Source organism: Protopterus annectens, chromosome 1.part1 (genome assembly GCF_019279795.1).
Source record: "Protopterus annectens isolate FY-2018-M chromosome 1.part1, PAN1.0, whole genome shotgun sequence".
Classification (NCBI taxonomy): domain Eukaryota; kingdom Metazoa; phylum Chordata; order Ceratodontiformes; family Protopteridae; genus Protopterus; species Protopterus annectens.
In genome coordinates this window covers 1,737,586,751-1,737,605,318 of record NC_056726.1, presented here as the reverse complement: position 1 = coordinate 1,737,605,318, position 18,568 = coordinate 1,737,586,751, and the positions used below count along the sequence as shown (strand labels likewise).

At 40.2% G+C, this 18,568-nt stretch overlaps 1 protein-coding gene across 1 annotated transcript in view; it reads right to left on the bottom strand.

Annotated features, from left to right (window-relative positions):
• The window catches only part of RPS6KA1 (ribosomal protein S6 kinase A1), a gene marked incomplete in the record, with an annotated part of 1,961,688 nt that overhangs the window by 889,788 nt on the left and 1,053,332 nt on the right, over positions 1-18,568 (bottom strand). Inside the window, 1 exon segment of the mRNA XM_044084242.1 lies at positions 6,824-6,877. Within this exon segment, the coding sequence (XP_043940177.1) occupies positions 6,824-6,877 (54 nt within the window).

Sequence of the window (18,568 nt, the reverse complement as noted above, 5' to 3'; positions counted from 1 at the left end):
TCTATAGAAGTGATAAGATTTCCCAGGGAAAGGGGGCAGGAAATCAGCCTGCAATCATCTTCCAAGACTTCATGGACTGGAGGTATAGCCAGGGATCTAGCAGCAGACAATGTCAAGAGCCTTCTATAACTGACAAGAGTCCGGGAAAATTCTCTACACTCTCAAAGGATTCTGTCACAAGACACCTAGTTCACAGCCACACCTTCTCCAGACTTGCCCCTTGGGTATACCCTTAGTGTCTCGAGTCAGCATTCAAATATTGCTGTGAGGGAAAGTGCTCTACATTGGCAAGCTTATCCTCATCTTCTGACTCTGAGGAATCAGGGCATCTCTGGGGGGGTTACTCCATTTTCTTTTCCTAAGGGAAGCACTTAGCACAGGTTCCTTTTCCTGGATGGATTGCCTCACCTTTACAAAATCTGTAAGTTTTAGCGACAGCCTGACTAGGTCTTGAGGAAAGACCTGGGCAAAGATGGCAAGGGATCCAGGCAGCGTTGGCTGGGTCAAACCTACCTGCCACTTAGACCTGGGTGTTTTGGGCTTTGAGGTAGATGGAAAAGCCTCAGGATGAGGGTGGGTGGCCACAATTTGATCCAGTCCCCGGGTATTTCCACTCAAACAACAACCAAAAGAATATCATTTTCACTCTCTGACACCAGGAGCCTGGTGTCAAAAGCTGTGGTCCATGTAGCGGCTATGGACCCAACCAGCTTTGGTCTGGTGTTGGCTCATGAAGACTTAGTCTAGGCCTCACTCATGGCAGTCTTTAGAGGAAACATGTCAAAGGGCTTGGGCCTAACAGGCATTGCACCAGGGGACTGAAAATGTGTCTCATCTGTGTAGGTGATTTTGAGCCAGGATGGAGTCAGACACAGACATGACACTTGAGTCCCATACAATCTTTTTCATCAAGCATTTCTCCTTACACACTGTTTCAAGACAACACCATAGGAAGTGGAGGAAGCCATGACACGTGAAGGCTAAATACTATCAAGCTACTAACTAAGGAAAAAGACCCTATACTTAATGGTTTTGTCATTAGAGCAAAATGGGCAGTTTGGCATGCTGTGCTCTGGACCAAAATGTTTCAAACAATGAAAGTTGAAATATTAATGAGGTATCCTTTTCCCACAGGAGACACAAATATTGAACTTTTTAAACAATAGATGTTAAACAGGTAAATCCCCCATAAGGGTACTTACCTGAATTCTCTGGCTGCAGACTAACCAACGGACACACATGGTCTAGTGAATTGGACTGACACAGAAAGAAAGAACTTAAGATGGTGCCAGCTGACAACTCTTTACACCAATGACATCCTGGTGTTGAATGACAAGGGCACAGGCTGGCTGGAGGATGGGATGATGGGGACAGACTCTGGTATTCAGACTGGCCACAGCTTCTGCATGGCAGAAGTCCCAAGACTCAGGACTACGACGATTATGGTGAGCATCAGAAAATACTGCAAAAAGAAATAATTACTAGCGTGTGTAAAATACTTCATGGCAACTATATGAATTAATCAGAGAAGTTTAGAAAAGATAACAGAAAGACAAATTACAAAGAAACAATGGGAATAAATCTGTATGGTACTAAAGTATGTAATAAAATCCAGAAGTATTTACATAGGTATTTTTATACTCAAAGTAGACTTCAGAGTATTTTTCCTCAGGTGAATAGGGAAATGTTGGCTGGGTGATGGCAAATTGATGACAGAGAAATTGGGAACACTTTTTGGGAATGTAGAGAGTTGGCAGATTTTAAAAATTCTCCTTTAGAGTACTTTAACAGAAATGCTGGAGGAGCAAATGATAGTAACTATGGAAATTATTCGTTTGAGCAGGGCTACAGGAACTGAATTGCTTAGACACGGTAATCTGTTACTAAGTTTAATGCTACTGGCTGCCAAAACAGCAATAACTGGAAAATAGAAAACAAAATTTAAGCCAATCATAGTGGAAGATTTGCATATTGTAAAGGACATAAAAGAAATGGAGGGGAGATCTTCAGAACATGAAAGGGGCAAGTTTAATAGAAGAAACACGCTGGATTTGGCCTGACTGTAGTATAAGGGTCAGATTCCTGACTACCTCCCAGGTGACAATGGTTTAGCTAACTGCCCTGGTAGCCACTGGAGGAGATGGGCAGGGAGAGGGAGGACTGAAGGGACTTGCATGCACTTGGGGGTACACTGAATGTTGCAAATTTCTTGGTGGACACTGGGAAACTCATTACCTGTGGCTCAAGGGATGGGTCAGGGACAACTGAAGGAAACAGCCCTTGCTGATTGTAAGGGGACATCTTGCACTGTTATCCAATTGAATGGCCCTCTTCTACATCTCACTGGATGTGTGATGGGGGAAATTATGGAGAAAACCTCGAACCTGACATCCTTGACCTTTCTTCTTCATCCTTTGCCTGGCAGTAGTAATAATGTTCTGTTTTGGGAGTGAAACGTTTCTCCCACCTTGGTATGGGATGAAGCAGTCGCTTATCTGAATGAACACTTTTCCCTTTTTGCTCTTGCTTCTTAAAAAAATTCTTAGGTAGGAGATACAAACATTAAATCCTTGTCTAGACAGGCATCAAGGAGCTACAATTGGACTTCCTATGGCAGACATGTCTACTAATCACTAATCCCATGGCACAAGTCCTGGAAGCTGCATCAACAGCACTTCATGGCACGCCTGCCTAGGAGTAAAATGGTTTTGACCAGTTCCTGAATTGTTGCTTTCAGGGTCTTATCTTTGATCCCTGCACAGTGTTATCTCAAATGTCTGAAAATGTCACTTTGATACCTGATCCCATGGCTCTGGCAAATAAATGCCCTTAAAGTCAGAGGTGCTGCCCATGTACACTAACTTCCCAAAATGGTCCAAGACTTTACTCAACCTGCCTTTGGAAAATGTGTTGGGCAAGGAACTGCATACTTGTGCAGCATTCAGGGACACCACTGCTGCACCGGTTATGTGGTTCTTTTGCAAGCATTTGAAAAGAGCCTAAGGCCCGAGATCTATAAAACCAGTCAAGTTTCCTGTGGTTAAAGAGCTGTCAGTCAGGTTCCAGGCATGTCATTAAGAAAACACTTTCTAAGGCCTGTAAGAGTACATAAACTGTCAAAGGTTTAGAGGTGCCTAAGCCCAGAATGTTGACATATGTTTTCTAGTCATCTGACACCTCCCTAGCTTTCCATCTGAAGTGCTTTTTTCCATTAAGGATAAGGTGTCTCTAATAATGAGGTACACTTTTTTTTTGGGGGGGGGGGTGACAAACCACATGACAGGGTATCCAACACTGATATCATATTTCAGAGGTGGAGATGCCGGATATCTACAGGTCAGGTCAGTCTGACACCCTGATAACAGGGTTCTTTCTTTCCCTTCTATGAAGAAAGGATGCCCAATAATGAAGGCTGGTGCAATGTGGTTTGCAGCCTCTGTATGAAGTTGAAGTCCTTGGCCCAGTTGAACCAGTCTTAGGAGGGAAACCAAGGAGGATAACGGACAGAGAATTGGTCTAATATCTGGGTAGCTAGCAGTGTCAAACAGCCTGGAATGGTGGATGTCTGACTTGGACATCTGGATCCTTATTTTAAAGGGGCAAACCACCTTGCAACCCATGGACAAAGCATGAACCCCCAATCTTTACTTTATGAATAGGAGATCTACTGTGTACTAATACCTGATCATTATCCCATTGTGGGTATCACAAAACTAGCTTCAGAGTCAGGTGCCACAAACATGATGTCTGATCCAAATACTGGTGCATAACCTTCGGCCTGGGTGAAAGTATGGCACTATGTAGGCATGGCAACTTCCAAAAAGGCAGTGCCAAAGGCCTTACCAGTAGTAGGCGACAAAGCTGGGAACTGCTAAACAGCACTACAAGATAGAGTATTCTCAAACCACGGAGAATAGACTGGGGTATTAAAACATCCCCTACTCCCATCTTTCTTTTTCTTATGGATACTTCAACAGTTTTGTTTTCTTGGGTGGGATTTCTGAAAACCAGTTACTGCTTTGGGTCATTAGACATAACAGTCAAAGTACTAAAAGGGTATTCAGCCTTTTCTTATCCATTTCAAAGCAGAGTGCTGCTTTCCCTTTGCATTAAAATCTTCCAAGTAAAACTGGCACAATTACCACAGAAAGCACCATTGTGAGAAGGCCACACAGAAACCATATCACATTAGGAAGTCTGTGAGTGGGATTTGCCTCTCATCTACATTTAGACACGTTTTTCTGGATGGACATGACCTGAAGATGTTGGTGATTTCCAGTCTTGCCTACACAACAAAATAACATCAGAAAGAATAACAGAAAAGATCTCAAGTGAACTACTTTTCTGCCAGCTGGATGGATGATGCAAAAACATTCAGTTGCAATGTGAGCTGTACCAAGAAAGAACTGAAGGTGACAAAGGCCGACACCACTCATACTAAAAGGCAAGAAGTGAGCTGCAGTCCTGGGGAAGCTGGCTTCAGTCTGGCTGGGAGAAAGGTGCACAGGTCTAGAAGTCAGGATAGACATTGGGCATTCTGCAGCATTAGTCCCAGTTTTTATGGCTACTGCAACATTGATTCATGTGAATGTCATACATATGCCCACCCTTACACACATGAATGTCAGACTGATAGACAGGTACAGTTACACAAACATAGACAACGATCTCAGTGTCTCAGTGGATGAACCATTAAGGAAGAGTGCTTTACACATTAAAAGTTTCCAGTACCAAAAGTGCAAAGTGCTAATAAGAGAAAACGTTACACCAGCACTTTCAAAAGTTCATTCTTATAGGTTAAATTTCACAAAATGTTAAAATACAAAAAGGGTCGTCTGACACCTCCTAAGTGAAAGCAAATTAAACCTTCAGACATGCAACTAAATGCCATTTATTTTGCCTGCCAAACCAATGAATGCAAAAATGTATTTAAAATATAATGCTTTACTACATTTTTTAGGAATGTACGAAACTCGGATTTATACTTTGGTGGTTACTAAAGCTTTCAGTATACAGTAGAAACCTAAAATACACACCATACCTTGTGCTAGCTAACACCTAATTCAGCTTATGCTGCAAGTGTTAAGTACTTAAGCACGGTTTCTACTGCAATATTTTTGACAGTAGTTAAGTCTATGAAAACATCAACACTAAAGTAAGAGGCAAGAAACTGAAGATAAAATATAGCACTTGTGACATGCAGACTTACAAAGTGAGACTAGTGATGAAAAACAGAAAAATTTAGTTAAGCGTATCCCATACAGGAAGTGTCACGGCAAGCAAACTTTCAATAGTTTAGTGTAGCTGAGCACAGTGAAAAAAGTGTAACCTATGGAGGCTGTTGCAATGCAGACTTATTTCACCGAAACCATTTTCAGCAGAAAAAAAAACACCATCATGGAATAAGTACTACTGAAAAATAAAAAGACAAAACCACTACTCCCCATACCTCACTTAACTATAATAATGTCACAGTCACACAACCATGGGAAGAGAATAACTTAGTAAAAATACACATAAAACGAAATGGAAAAAAAACAAAATTTAAACAGAACGCAGACAGAGTGCATGCATAGCTGCCAACCAATCAGGGACAAATTTCAACAGAATCTGGGACAAATCCAAAAAGAATCAGGGTCACTTAAAATATTAGTACTAGTAAACTGAGACATTGACAGAATAAGAGAATGTGACTTAGTATACATTTTCTGATGCAACTATCACTAATTACCGTCTACTTTGTTGTTGTGTCTTTCAGCTTTTCCCGGTTAGGGGTCGCCACAGCGGAACTCTGGTCCGCTAATGATTGGCAGTAGATTTTTACATGCCGACTTGCCGGGCCTGAAGCACAACCTTCAACGAAGGAACGCCCATTCACGCATATCGCCACACAGAAGACGCTCTGAGAATCGAATGGGAAAACGTCTTACTGGGAGGCAACAACTGTCATTACTTATCAAGTGTAATTCATCACTTGTCTCCAAAAGTCACCAGTTTTAGGACAAATTAATAGTGACAGGGCTAAAATGAGTCAAAAATCACTGTCAGTTGAGAGGTACGAGTGCATGTTTCTTATTATGACGTTTTTCAATTAAACTATTTTCAGTGTTAATTTACTGCTTATGGTTTCAGCAAAACTGGCTTCATTGAAATATGATCCCTGTAATGCATTCTGCAAAAGCAAAACATCAGCAAGTCCAACAGGCTAAGATTTTTTCTAGGTTATTTTTATGCCTGCCAACCATCAGTCCCACTCCTACCAGTCAAGAGGCCATTTGTTTCCACGTTTTGAGAAGTTCCCAGTGTGCAGCGAAGAGACAACCAGAGGAGCCATCATCCAGGTACCCATGGTGGCATTTCTGGTCTCATGCCCATCTAACAATGCAAGCAATAATCATCTCTCTAAAGGTGGCAACTCCATTTCTTGGTGGCTAAGATGAGCATCTGTGTCACAGCAGGGACCTATGTCCTTCCTCTGCAAGTTAGTGCTTTGACACTCCTCCTAATTATGGCTGAAACTTCATGACCTACAAGCATCTGCTTGCATGTATCTAAACAGCTACTGGACGACCAGTCCCTCCCTCATAGGTAGATGAGCAGGTGCTGGCCGTTCACATCTACTCTCCCCTGCTCAGAGCTTCCAGCTTGGCCTTGAATCATCTGGGTTTTAAGTCAGGGCTTTATCCCCTCCACACCACAGAGCAGAGAGCTTTAATTATTTTAAGCGTTTAAGAAAGAAAAGAGGCTTGAAGCAGATTAGTAAGAGTAAAGCACACAGACCACCGTAATGTTAGTGGACACCTTAAAACGGGACAAATCTTACCTGAACCACCAAGTTTCTGTAATCCTTTTCTACCCATGTTATTTCTGATTTCACCTGCATTGAGATTGTGAAGGAAAGAAGTTAATTGAGAAATATCTGTACTTTGTGAAAAGTAGCATCACCTTTCACTACTATGTACTCTACTCTCAAGACAGTCAGTCTCACAAAAACAGACCATCATTAGATATATTTTCATGAGGTCTACAAGCCCCACTCCATACTGGTCAATATACACCAAGGCAGTGCACAGTACAATAATGTTACAATAAGAAGTTTGCTGTTACCCAGCCTCAATTCACAACACAAAACAGGTTAGAGCAAAACCAAAACAAATAATCACAAAATAAAATAATTAGGAAAACTGGCTATACAGCTACAACAAATTTAGTAGATCATCATCTGGTACAGACCACAAAAGTACAACTTTAGTACTTGATTTTCAGTCTGGTCAGGGTACAAACTGACAAATAATATGTCAAGTACTTGGCATATTTATGTTTTTGTACATAATGTTTTAGAAGGAAAAAAAAGATCTGCAGTGGTGCAGCGGTAGCGTTGTTGCCTCACTGCAAGAGGTTCTCCCGTTCGATTCTCAACTGGAATGCAGGAAGTGCCTTCTGTGTGGAGTCTGCATGTCCTCCCCACGGTTGAGTGGTGTTCCAAAAGACATGCGTGAATGGGCGTGCCTTCGTTGAAGGTTGGGCGTCAAGCTGGCAACTCGGCACCGTAAAATTCTACTGCCAATCATTAGCAGACCGGAGTTCCGCTGTGGCGACCCCTAACCAGAAAAAGCTGAAAGACAAACAACAACAACAACATAATGTTTTAGGATGACGCATTTGACTAATTTTAAAAGTATCCGAGTTTTGAAGAAAGGAGTTTATGTCTGTATCGGATCTTAAGGGTTACTCTGACAAAACTGCATGATGCATGGTCTTTCATGTGTTAATTCTGGCAATGAGCCTGTAGTTAGAGCTGAGCTATGAATTTACACACTCAGGTTTTGTGCATTTTTACTTTTTGTTGTTGTGTCTTTCGGCTTTTACTGGTTAGGGGTCGCCACAGCAGAACTCCAGTCCACTAATGATTGGCAGTAGATTTTTACGTGCCGAGTTGCCTGCCCTGACGTACAACCTTCAACGAAGGTACACTCATTCACGTATGTCTCCACACAGAAGACGCTCTAGCTGAGAATCGAACAGGACATCGTCTTACTGTGAGGCGACAACGCTACCGCAGCACCACCACCGCACTTTTTATGCTCATTTATTCCACAGGGAATAGCAGATAAAAAGCATTAAATGTCCATCCACATGAAAATCAATGGGTAAAACAACACATAAGCAACCTGGCACAAACCAAGGTGTGGGTCCACCTATTCTGACAGGGGTTATTAGTGATGATACCCCATAACACTATGTTCTGAGGCAACTTATGTTCTGGACCACTTGTTTTATTTTAAAAAAGGGAGAAATTTGCTTTAGATTACCATACATGCTAATTACTACAAAATGGGTAAATACTTCATCAAAAGAAGGCAAAGTTCTCCAAGATGGTCAATGAAAATACAATGAAAAAAACTCTGGCCAGTATGTACCAACCAAAATTAGAAAAAACATTCTATGGTCCACCTAACTGTAAAGGGCTTGTCTAGTGACTTCAGGGAGATCACTGTACCATTTCACACCTCACTGATCTGACCCATTATGAAGCACAACACAGCATGTTGGAGCCCTCAAAGCAGCCACATGAAGCACCTTGAAAAGGTACAATGGGCCTTACTAGAAAATTGTATTTGAAACAGGAATTATTTAGAAAAGCTTCAGTAATTCACTTTATATTTTGTTTCTTATAAGTTTAGAGGTGACTTTTTGCTCGTCTGTAAGGAAATGACTGACTGCCAATGCCTGGAATCCACCAGAGGGAAGAATTGCATAAAACTAGGGAATGTAATGCTAAAAGTAAATATCCATAACAGGAAAAATGCAACCAACATTAAACATCTTCCAATATGACAGCATAAACCTCTTGCAGTCAGAAGAAATGTATCATTACTATCCTTCAAAAATTATATTTTGTTTATATATAAACATACACTATATATATATATATATATATATATATATATATATTTATTTCCTTAACAGGTTCAGCTGGTAAGAGACTCTAAAGCAGGATACTGAAAAATACTTTGTACTGCATGTTTTAATGATATTCATTCTGCATGAAACATGCCTGTAAATGGTTTGTCTCCAAAGCCCCTGCTTGTAAATGTTTCATCTCTCAAGCCCCTGCTTACACTTATGAAGGCTACCAAAACTTGTCAAGAGATCTGGGATGCATGGCTAGGCTTAAAAAGACCCTTGTAGTCGTTAGCCTAGTAAACACCTATGAACCTATAAGTAGCAGCATTTAAGCAAAATGCTGTACTACAAACTCCTCCCCACACCCTCTCTGCATGAGGTTAAATGAGGTGCCAGTAAGGCACAACAGTCATTAAAGCATAAAAAAATCTATGCTTTACTATCATGTCTTACAGTCATTACAACAAAGCATTCTTGTGTTATAACGACAGTCATGCCTTACTGGCACTTCGTTTAATTGTGAGCAGCGAAACAGAGGGTTTGGGGATCACTACAGGTACAGTACTTCATTTAAACATTTACAGATCAGTGAAGTGTCTATTAGGCAGGATACGCATTTGACACAAAAAAATAAAAAAGGTGTTTTCACTTAATGATTTATTAACTGTCATGCCTTACTGACACTTCACTAAACTATATACAATTTAACATAAGGGTAGACCACGTCAGTAAAGTGCCATGTTTCGAGTATATTAAAATGTTCTGCAATACGACAGTCACTTACAACGCATTACATGAAAAACATTTATTTAACATTTTAATGACTGTCATGCCTAACTGTTCAGTGATCCCCATGCCGTATCTGTTAAACTTAACAGTTACATAAATTTTAAATACTGTCATTCATAAATATATATATATATATATATATATATATATATATATATATATATATATATATATATATATATATCCACACACAGCTATACAGTATACCATACTACTCAAGCAAAGGAGGACTTCCCTTTAAAGATTATATCTGACAAGAATTTCTTGGCATATGTACATGATATTATACACACACAGGCAAATAGAAAAATATCAACATGGAGCTAGAACATTCAGTCTCTTGAAGGTCTGTAGATCATAAGTTTAAGCTTAATGATCAGACTTAAAAACCTATGTTAAGAGTCCATCACTTGACATGTCCTAGTGCCACTTTACCATCTCTACAGCAAAAAGAGGAGGAGATAAGGGAATCACAGTACAATGCTATCCTGATGGAAGGGAACCCCCCCTTTGAACTTCCCTTAACCCCTTCCCCATAGCATGCAGTGCAGTCACAACAATGTAGCGCATATACACATGCTATCATACTGCAGAAGATCTGCCCGAATGCCCCGCATTTTTTCTGCCTGAAAGAAAAAAAATTCTCACCCCACCAACGATGGAACAGTCAGCATATAAGCAGCTCATCCCCTACACCTGCAACCTAGCAACACTAGTGCTTGATCCCATTTCTCAAACTTAGGTCTCATGCAGCAAAGTCAGGGCTTCACCCAATGTGCCCAATAGTCAGTTAGTTGGCCATTTTTTTTTTTGCAATGTATTTTGTAAAGCCTACGCAATTACTTTTATTCCAGTTCAGATGTACAGGGGCATTGTGTCAAGAAACTATTGACAAATCTCCTTCACCCCCCCCCCCCACCCCCAAGTCTTCTCTGTGTATGGTTTCTTCCCGGAGGTGACTAAGATGGTTAACAAATACCACTAGCAAATACAAATATAAATAATGAAGATTTCACAGTTGTTATAAGTGCTTGTAACATACACACGCACACACATACACATGCACACACAGCACCCCCTCACATAGTGCGGATCAGACACAAACCCAGACATGCTGAGACTTACAGTCTCCCAAAACCACAAAGACCTCTCAGACATTGCACAATCTAAAAGTATCCTCAGCAACCTCAAGAGCATTCCACAAAATCAACACCCAACACAGCACATATGGTCAAATCCTACGGTGTTTCTCAGCTTTACCCATAAGGTACAACACAACACAACTTAATATTCTCATCACAGGAGACTCCAATGTATGATACACAGATGTCCCATTCACCAGGCTAAGTAAACAGAGCGTCATGGTCAACTATCACGGGCTAGGATCTGTCAGACCAAATATGCATACAGGTCAATGAACCACCGAGTACTAGTAATACTCGGTCATAGCCTACTTGTGCATAAACAACCTAAGATGTACTTCCCTGTACTACATGAAGGGACACATAACAGAACTCTCCGTCTGTTCCAGGCCCGTACGAGCCTAGCAATGAGCAGCTTTCCAACTTCTCCTAGGATGATGTCACAATATGAACAGAAAATAATTGACTAACAATTCGCTTAGAGTACAGCGTCATTTGAAGGGGGTACAATATTTATCAGCCTGAGAGTATATGGTTTACAGATCATGCTGCTTTGCCAGGGACGGACTGCAACAGTCACCTCTAGGATATTTAATATTAGATAGAACTTTGCCCACCCTCATACTGACTTTTTTAGTCACTTTCAATCTGAAACTTTCTCTGAAGTCCAGGCCAACACGTATGGACTCTGGCTGACAAAGTTAGCAGATGATTGCAAGTTGGGAGCCACAATCAACTCCCCCAAGTGATGTCGACATCCTACAGAAAGGCCTTGCTGAGACCAACGACTGGTGTCAGAACCATGGCCTTAAGCTCAATGCCAGAAAATGTGTCATCATCCCCTTTGGGAAAAACCTGGTTCCCATGAATTACCACATCAATGGTAGTCCACTGAACACAGAAGGCGTCATAAGTGATCTGGGAACACAGATTGACAGCAACCTCTCTTTTGACCACCACATTGCCACTGTGGTCAGACAGTCCTTCTACATGGCACATCTCATTATGAAGGGTTTTGCATCTCATATCGCCTACTTAGAGGTGATCTTTGCTTGACTTACAAAGCTATGTTTGATGCAGCTTTGTTAAAAATGTTACAACTAAAGAAATCCCAATCCCTCCACACTACACGCTCCAGAGACCTCAACTTCATTACCACAATCAACAGAACAAGCTGGAGGGACAGGTTCATAACCCAGAGACTGCCCATGCTATGGAATAAGGCTTCCCATACATGTCAAGCAGAGCACCTCATTGGCCCTCTTCAAGAGAAATCTTGATGAGTGGATGGGATACAGAAAATTCACCCCGGGGATCACTCCAGTAGTTCTACTCGACAGAGGCTCTGGGAACTAAAGTAGGGTGGCACGATGCCAGGGTAATCCTATGGGTTAGGCTTGCAAAAGGCTCCAGGGCCATTAGCCTAGTACACACCTATGAATCTACCAACATAGTTAAACCAGCCTAGGAAAATCTGAAGGTGTTACTTCTCAATGCCATGAGCAATCAGGGACACAGGAAAATAAATTTTCTTGGGTGGCGAAAGCCAAGGAACCTTTCTGGCTAGGCGTCTATAGGCCCCAGGGTCGATAGCCTAGTACCTACCTATGAACCTATGAGTCTAAATAAGAATTTCCACTCCTTGTGCACCATCTTCTCCCTGGAGAATGTAAGTGATGTGCAGTTAATGACACATGGTTTACATGGTTTAAAGACACAGACATCACCCCAGCTGTGCAGAGCAACAAAGACCTTCTACATAATTAGACCATCTACCACACAGGAAGGGACAAAAGGTGGAGGTATCTCTCTACATTAAAAATAAACACACTTCAAGGCTGGTCTGCCAGTATAATATGCTTGAGCTTCTCCATATCCAAACTACCTTAGACAAAGAGTCATACCACATTCCCTGCAAGCTATAGGTCCCCTCAAGAAAATCATAATACATCTTAAAGGAACTAGAGATGCTCCTCATTCAACCTAACACCATTCTCATGGGCGACTAACTACCCCAAAATAAACTGGAAATCTACTCTGACCCCTAACATGCAAGCCCAAAGATTCCTGGACTTTGTAAATGCAAACACCTTGGACCAGTTAGTCAATATGCCCACTAGGGGTGCAAACATCCTTGACTTGGTCCTCAAACATGGCTCAATGTTGCATCCGCCCCAGTGTAATGTTCTCAATAGTCAGGTCAGACCATAAAGTGGTCTCTGTTAAAGGTAAAACAAGGGACACCAGCAAAGTCTGGAACTTTTAGGAATTATTATAGGGCAAACATCCTACTAAGTGACACCCTAGTAAAATTTCAAGCCTCCAAAATCCTGAGAACACCGCTGTCTATGCGGAATCATTCACAGAATCCTTATACAATCATATTCACAGCTACATAGAGACAGCTGTACCAATCTGGATTAAGCACATGATCAACTCAAAAAAAAAAAAAAAAAAAAAAAACAAGCTGACCTGCTGGTATTCCAACATCAAAAGGTTGCAGAACAAAAGGAGGAAATTCATGGCAAAAATTGTGAGATGCAATGCACAAGCAAGGCAAAAAAAATCCCTCATCAACCTAAACAAGCAACTCAGGGGAATAAGAAAGTCCACCAAAGCCAAGGACGATCACAAAGCTTTCTTCAGCTATGTCCATAACCTCAAAGACAATACACAGCAATGTACATAATTAACTGTACATGGTGCTACCTATATGAAGTGGGTAGATGTTGCAAACCTCCTGGATGACAAATTTAGCTCCAATTTTACCCTGCTCTCCCTACCAGATGCCCCTCAGAAATACTCGCATCCATAACTCCTCAACTATCAAGAGTGCAGGTGCTCAAGGTCCTCTTCAAGGCCAAGAACACAGCATTTATGGATCCCAATAATATCCTAGGATGCCTCCTTAATAGCATGAAACACAAGCTATCAAGACTACTAGAAACATTATTTAACCACAGCCAAACAGGCTTTGTGCCAAACAAATGGAGGACTGCAACAGTTTCCCCATTGTACAAGGGTGGGCAATCCACAGACCCAGGGAATTATTGACCCATAAACCTGTCTACCCTGATATGCAAATCTATGGAGAGAATAATCACGATTATCCAAAATGATAGAATAGACTACAGATAGTAGACCCAAATCAGTTTTCAGTTTGTCAATGATAGGTCTTGCCTACTTCAGCCTGGTGGACTTCTTTGAGAAGGTCAACAAAGCAATGAACAAGGGTAAAACGGAGCATACTGCCTATTTCAACCTGGCTAAGACATTTGACACAATACCTGACCCGGGCATTGCAGAAAAGCTCATTAAACTAGATATAAACCCCTAATATCACCCACAGGATAGCCAGTTGGCTTTCAGACAGTATCCAAAAAGTTAGAATAGAGGAATCTTCCTCCACAAAAAGGCCGTTTTCTATTGGGGTGGCTCAAGGTTCAATGTTGGGTCTGCTCTTGGGGACTTCCAAGATGGCTGCACATTAAGTAACAGCTTAACTCTAGCATTCGCAGTGTGAAAACAATCGCAACAGAAAAGGCCAGCAGACTTGTGTTTACGGGTAAATTTCAGTAACTGGCTAGTAAGTGTACTGCCTGGCTGCAAGGAAAAAGAAATACAGAGCACCTGGAAAAAAATCAGCTACAAAAAAGGAGGAAGAAACACTGACTGGGGAAAGTTATATAGCTGCTCAGCAAAAAGCAATGCAACTTCTAGACATGACTTCCAGTAATTCACAGGAAGATGCAAGACAACTGCACAAAAGACATTCTTAAAATAAGCAAAACACTGATGGAGCATAACACCACAAACAAAAGGCAGGAAAAAACGGAAGCTTAAACAGATATTCACATGAGGTAATAATGCTGCAAAGATCAGAGGCTGAAATGAAGAAAAGGCTGGCAGAATGACAGACTGCTCAGGAAGACATGTTTCAAAAGTAATAAAATTAGAAGACAAAACATATAGGGAAACCCTGAGATTTTCAGCTATGCCAGAGAAGCTGCAACAGACTGCATTAATTTTATGAAAGCATAAATAACGAAATGGACTGGTATTTCACAGCAGGAGTTGTTACTTGAAAGGAGACAATGTATATGCTCCAAACCTGGCTATAAGAAAGCAAACCAAACCTTTAATGGTAAAGATGCAATCCTATCAACAGAAGGAGTTGATTCTGACAAAACAGCGGCAAGACAAAATACTAAAAGTGGGAGACAGCAGAGTGTTTGTGGAGAATGATTACTCATTGCACACCAGGCAGAAGAGGAGTAAATTTATTCCACTATTCAGGGAATGTTGAGACGCAAGTGTGAGATTCAAACTGCTATACCCAGTTGTCTTCAAAGTATTCTTCCCTGGAAGGAAAAAAATCATGTTTTGATGACGTACATGCTAAGGAGGAACTACAAACGTTTGTTCAACAAAAAGTGAGCTATGAAACATAAGGAGATTCTGCTTCTTGCTCTTCTGGTAATAAAGACTGCCGAGAGACTGTACCTGTGAAACCCTTTCCACTGTTTCAACAGAAAATGTTGGACAGGAGGAAAGGAGCAAGAGAGTTGACTAGAAGAATCAAGAGTACAATGGAAATGAAGCAGAGACAGGATTTGGGAGATTGAGATGAACAGGAATAAAACCAGTAATAATGTGGGATTACAATGCAATAATTATACTTGTGAAATGTGACAGAAGATAATCTGGAAATATTGAACTTTTTTCAGAATCTGTTGGACTTATGGGGGGCTCATGTATGCCCTACGTCATGTCATTAATGTTCAAATGCTTTGGGAAGGGAAAGAGGGAAGAAAGTTAACTAAGAAAAAAAAAACATTTTTTTCTTAACAGTACTATTTTTGTGGTGCATGTTTTTTTTTGTATACTATAAAGATAAGTTTTCTCATTTATTTTAAGTGTAATGCGGATTGTAAATAGGTGTTGCTGTTCTTTTTTCCCTTTCTTTCTCCCTCTTCTCTCTTTCTTCTCCTTCAGTTTTAAAAAATGTAGGTACTGCAATGTAAAAAGAAAAAAAAAACTTGGTTAAAAGACCATGACACAAGAAAAATTAATGTGCTTTTTCTAATTTTTTTCATTCTTACATGGGGGAAATGGCTAGATTAAGGACCTTACATTGAAAATAAAAAAATATTGAATATTATTAGGCTTTTTTTTCTAGCAAATAAATGTATGCTTAGTAGCAATTGTGTACCTGAGCCTCATGACTCCATGGAAACAATCTGATAAAGAGAAATAGACTGTCCGGTTCTCATGTCCCCATGGAGACAATCTGATGAAGGGAAGTTGGTTACATTCTGGTGGAGAGCGACTGGCAGGGGGAAAAAAGAAAAGAAAAAAAAAACTGTCTAGGATATAATGTTTTCTGAAAGCATTCAGGGTTTTCTCAACTGGGAGAGGTATAAAAATAAGAAAAAAACCACATAGTAGAAGCACAGGCTGCACCACCTAAGTCATGGCATGGACAACCGTACTTTTAGGTCAACTCAAATCTGGGAGTGTAGCTGTCAGGTTGGACCAATTGCTCCTATTAGGAGAGTAAAAATGTACATAGTTTTGTGTATTAGTATTAAATTAATAGGTTTTAGGGGGACATTTTTGGAGGGGTTTCAATAAAATAATTTTTGTAAGATGTGACACAGGCTCAAATGGATATAATAAAAAAAAAACAATTAAAAGTTCAACCTGCCAAACATTGTATGCATAACACAAAACCTGGAACTAGACATTTGACAAAAAAGGTGTTATACATAAAAGGTGGGAATAATAACTTTTTAATACAATGATGCTTTCTGCAATGTCTTTAAATGTCAATGGTCTCACAGTGAGCTCTATTAAAAATGTAGAATGCAAATAGGTACGCTTGGAAAGAACTGAATTTGACAAAGAAAGGTTTTCAGGATGGTTATTCAGTTAAATATCTAGGATAAAGGAAAAGAGTACTTGCATTAATTGCAAGAAAATCCCCAATAGTGATAGAAGAGGATAAAAAAGATAACGGCAAATTTGCAGTGCGAAGGGGCTACCTACAAGGGAGGATTACATTGGCATGTATGTATATTACGTCTAAAACTTCTATAATGGAGCTTAAGAAAGTTCTGGGGGAAGTAGCTTTCAGCAAGGAATAGGTGGGGACTTGATTAATGATTTGCAGCAGTGAAGGTGTGTCTCAGAGGGGGCAGAAGGGAAACTATAACAAAGGAGGGAAGATTTTTGAAGAAACTTATGAAAATATTTGGCATGAAAGATGTGAATTCAGTAATAGGAGTTGGGAGTGAATTCACATATGATTACCCAAGATATAAAAACTGGGCTAGGCTAGACAGAATTTTTATTTCACAGGAACATGTGCATTTAATTGAAGGTCTTGATACGCACCCAATATCTATTTCAGATCAAACGCCAATAATAACTAAAATAAAAACACAGGGTAATTAAATAAAAATGAGACACTGGCGCTTTCCTACCCACCTGCTGAAAAGAGAGGAATTTAAGGGATGGGTACTGGAGATTTATTCAGGAGTTATTCAAGAGGATAGAAATTACTTCTGAAAATACAGCTAGAGAGTGGGATAAAATTATGGTGGAGTTTAAAAATAAGGTGGAAATAAAAGAAAGGGAACTATGGTTAAGAAATAAATATTTAAAGGGAATGACAAATGTTAAAGTATTGCAGAATAAGGGAATCTGACAGAACAAGAGGATCAACTGCAGAATGCTAAGCAGAAAATAAATGATTACCGCAGTAATACACATGAGTTTAGAAAGATTGCTGCTAAGCAGCTAGATTTTGATAACACTAGAGCACAAAAACCTTTAGCACAATGACTCAGGCAAGACAAAGTAGAAAGGGGCTATCGCCAGGCTTAGGGAGCCTATAACAAAAGGTAGGTAACAACAGATCCTGTAGAAGTATTAGAAACATTTTGGAAATTCTATGAAAGTCTGTATAAAACAGAGAAATATGTAAATCAAGAAAAGATACAAATGGAAATGTTTATGGAAGAATTAAATATGCCAAGGTTAAAAGTAGATGAGGCTCAATTACCAACGGTTAGGATAGGAGGAGATGAGATAAAAATTATGATATATAACCAATCTACAGGAAAGTCCCCAGGAATAGATGGTATTCCTGTGGAAATTTAGAAGCTACGAGGGAAAAAATGATAAATATCTGGAAGGTTTTGTTTAGCAGTATTTTACGAGGAGGAGTTCCAGTATCCTGGAAGAAAGCAGTGGTAGCTGTAACACCTAAAGAGGATAAACGCCCATCAGATCCAGTTTATATAGGCCCATTTCAGTACTAAACCACAATTAGTATTAGTGTCTGGTAAATGTAATGCCAAAATTGATAGATATGGATCAATGTGGTTTTGTGGAGGGGAGACAAACATCTGACAACATTAACAGAATATTAACAGAACACTGATGATCCACAGAGAAGCAGAATTTAAGAAAATGCTGTTGGTGAGTCCTGATGCAGAGAAAACATTTGACAGAGTAAGCTGGGACCTTATGAGCATGGCAATGGAAGCATTTGATTTCCTGAAAAAAAATTATAAGGTTGATTAGGAAGATATATGAGGGATTGGAGGTGAAAATTAAAGTGGGTGGGGACCGCTCTGATAATTTCTGTTTGAGCAGAGGAACCTGGCAAGGGTGTCCTCTCTCCCCGTTTGTTATTTACATTATATTTATAATCACTGGCAAAG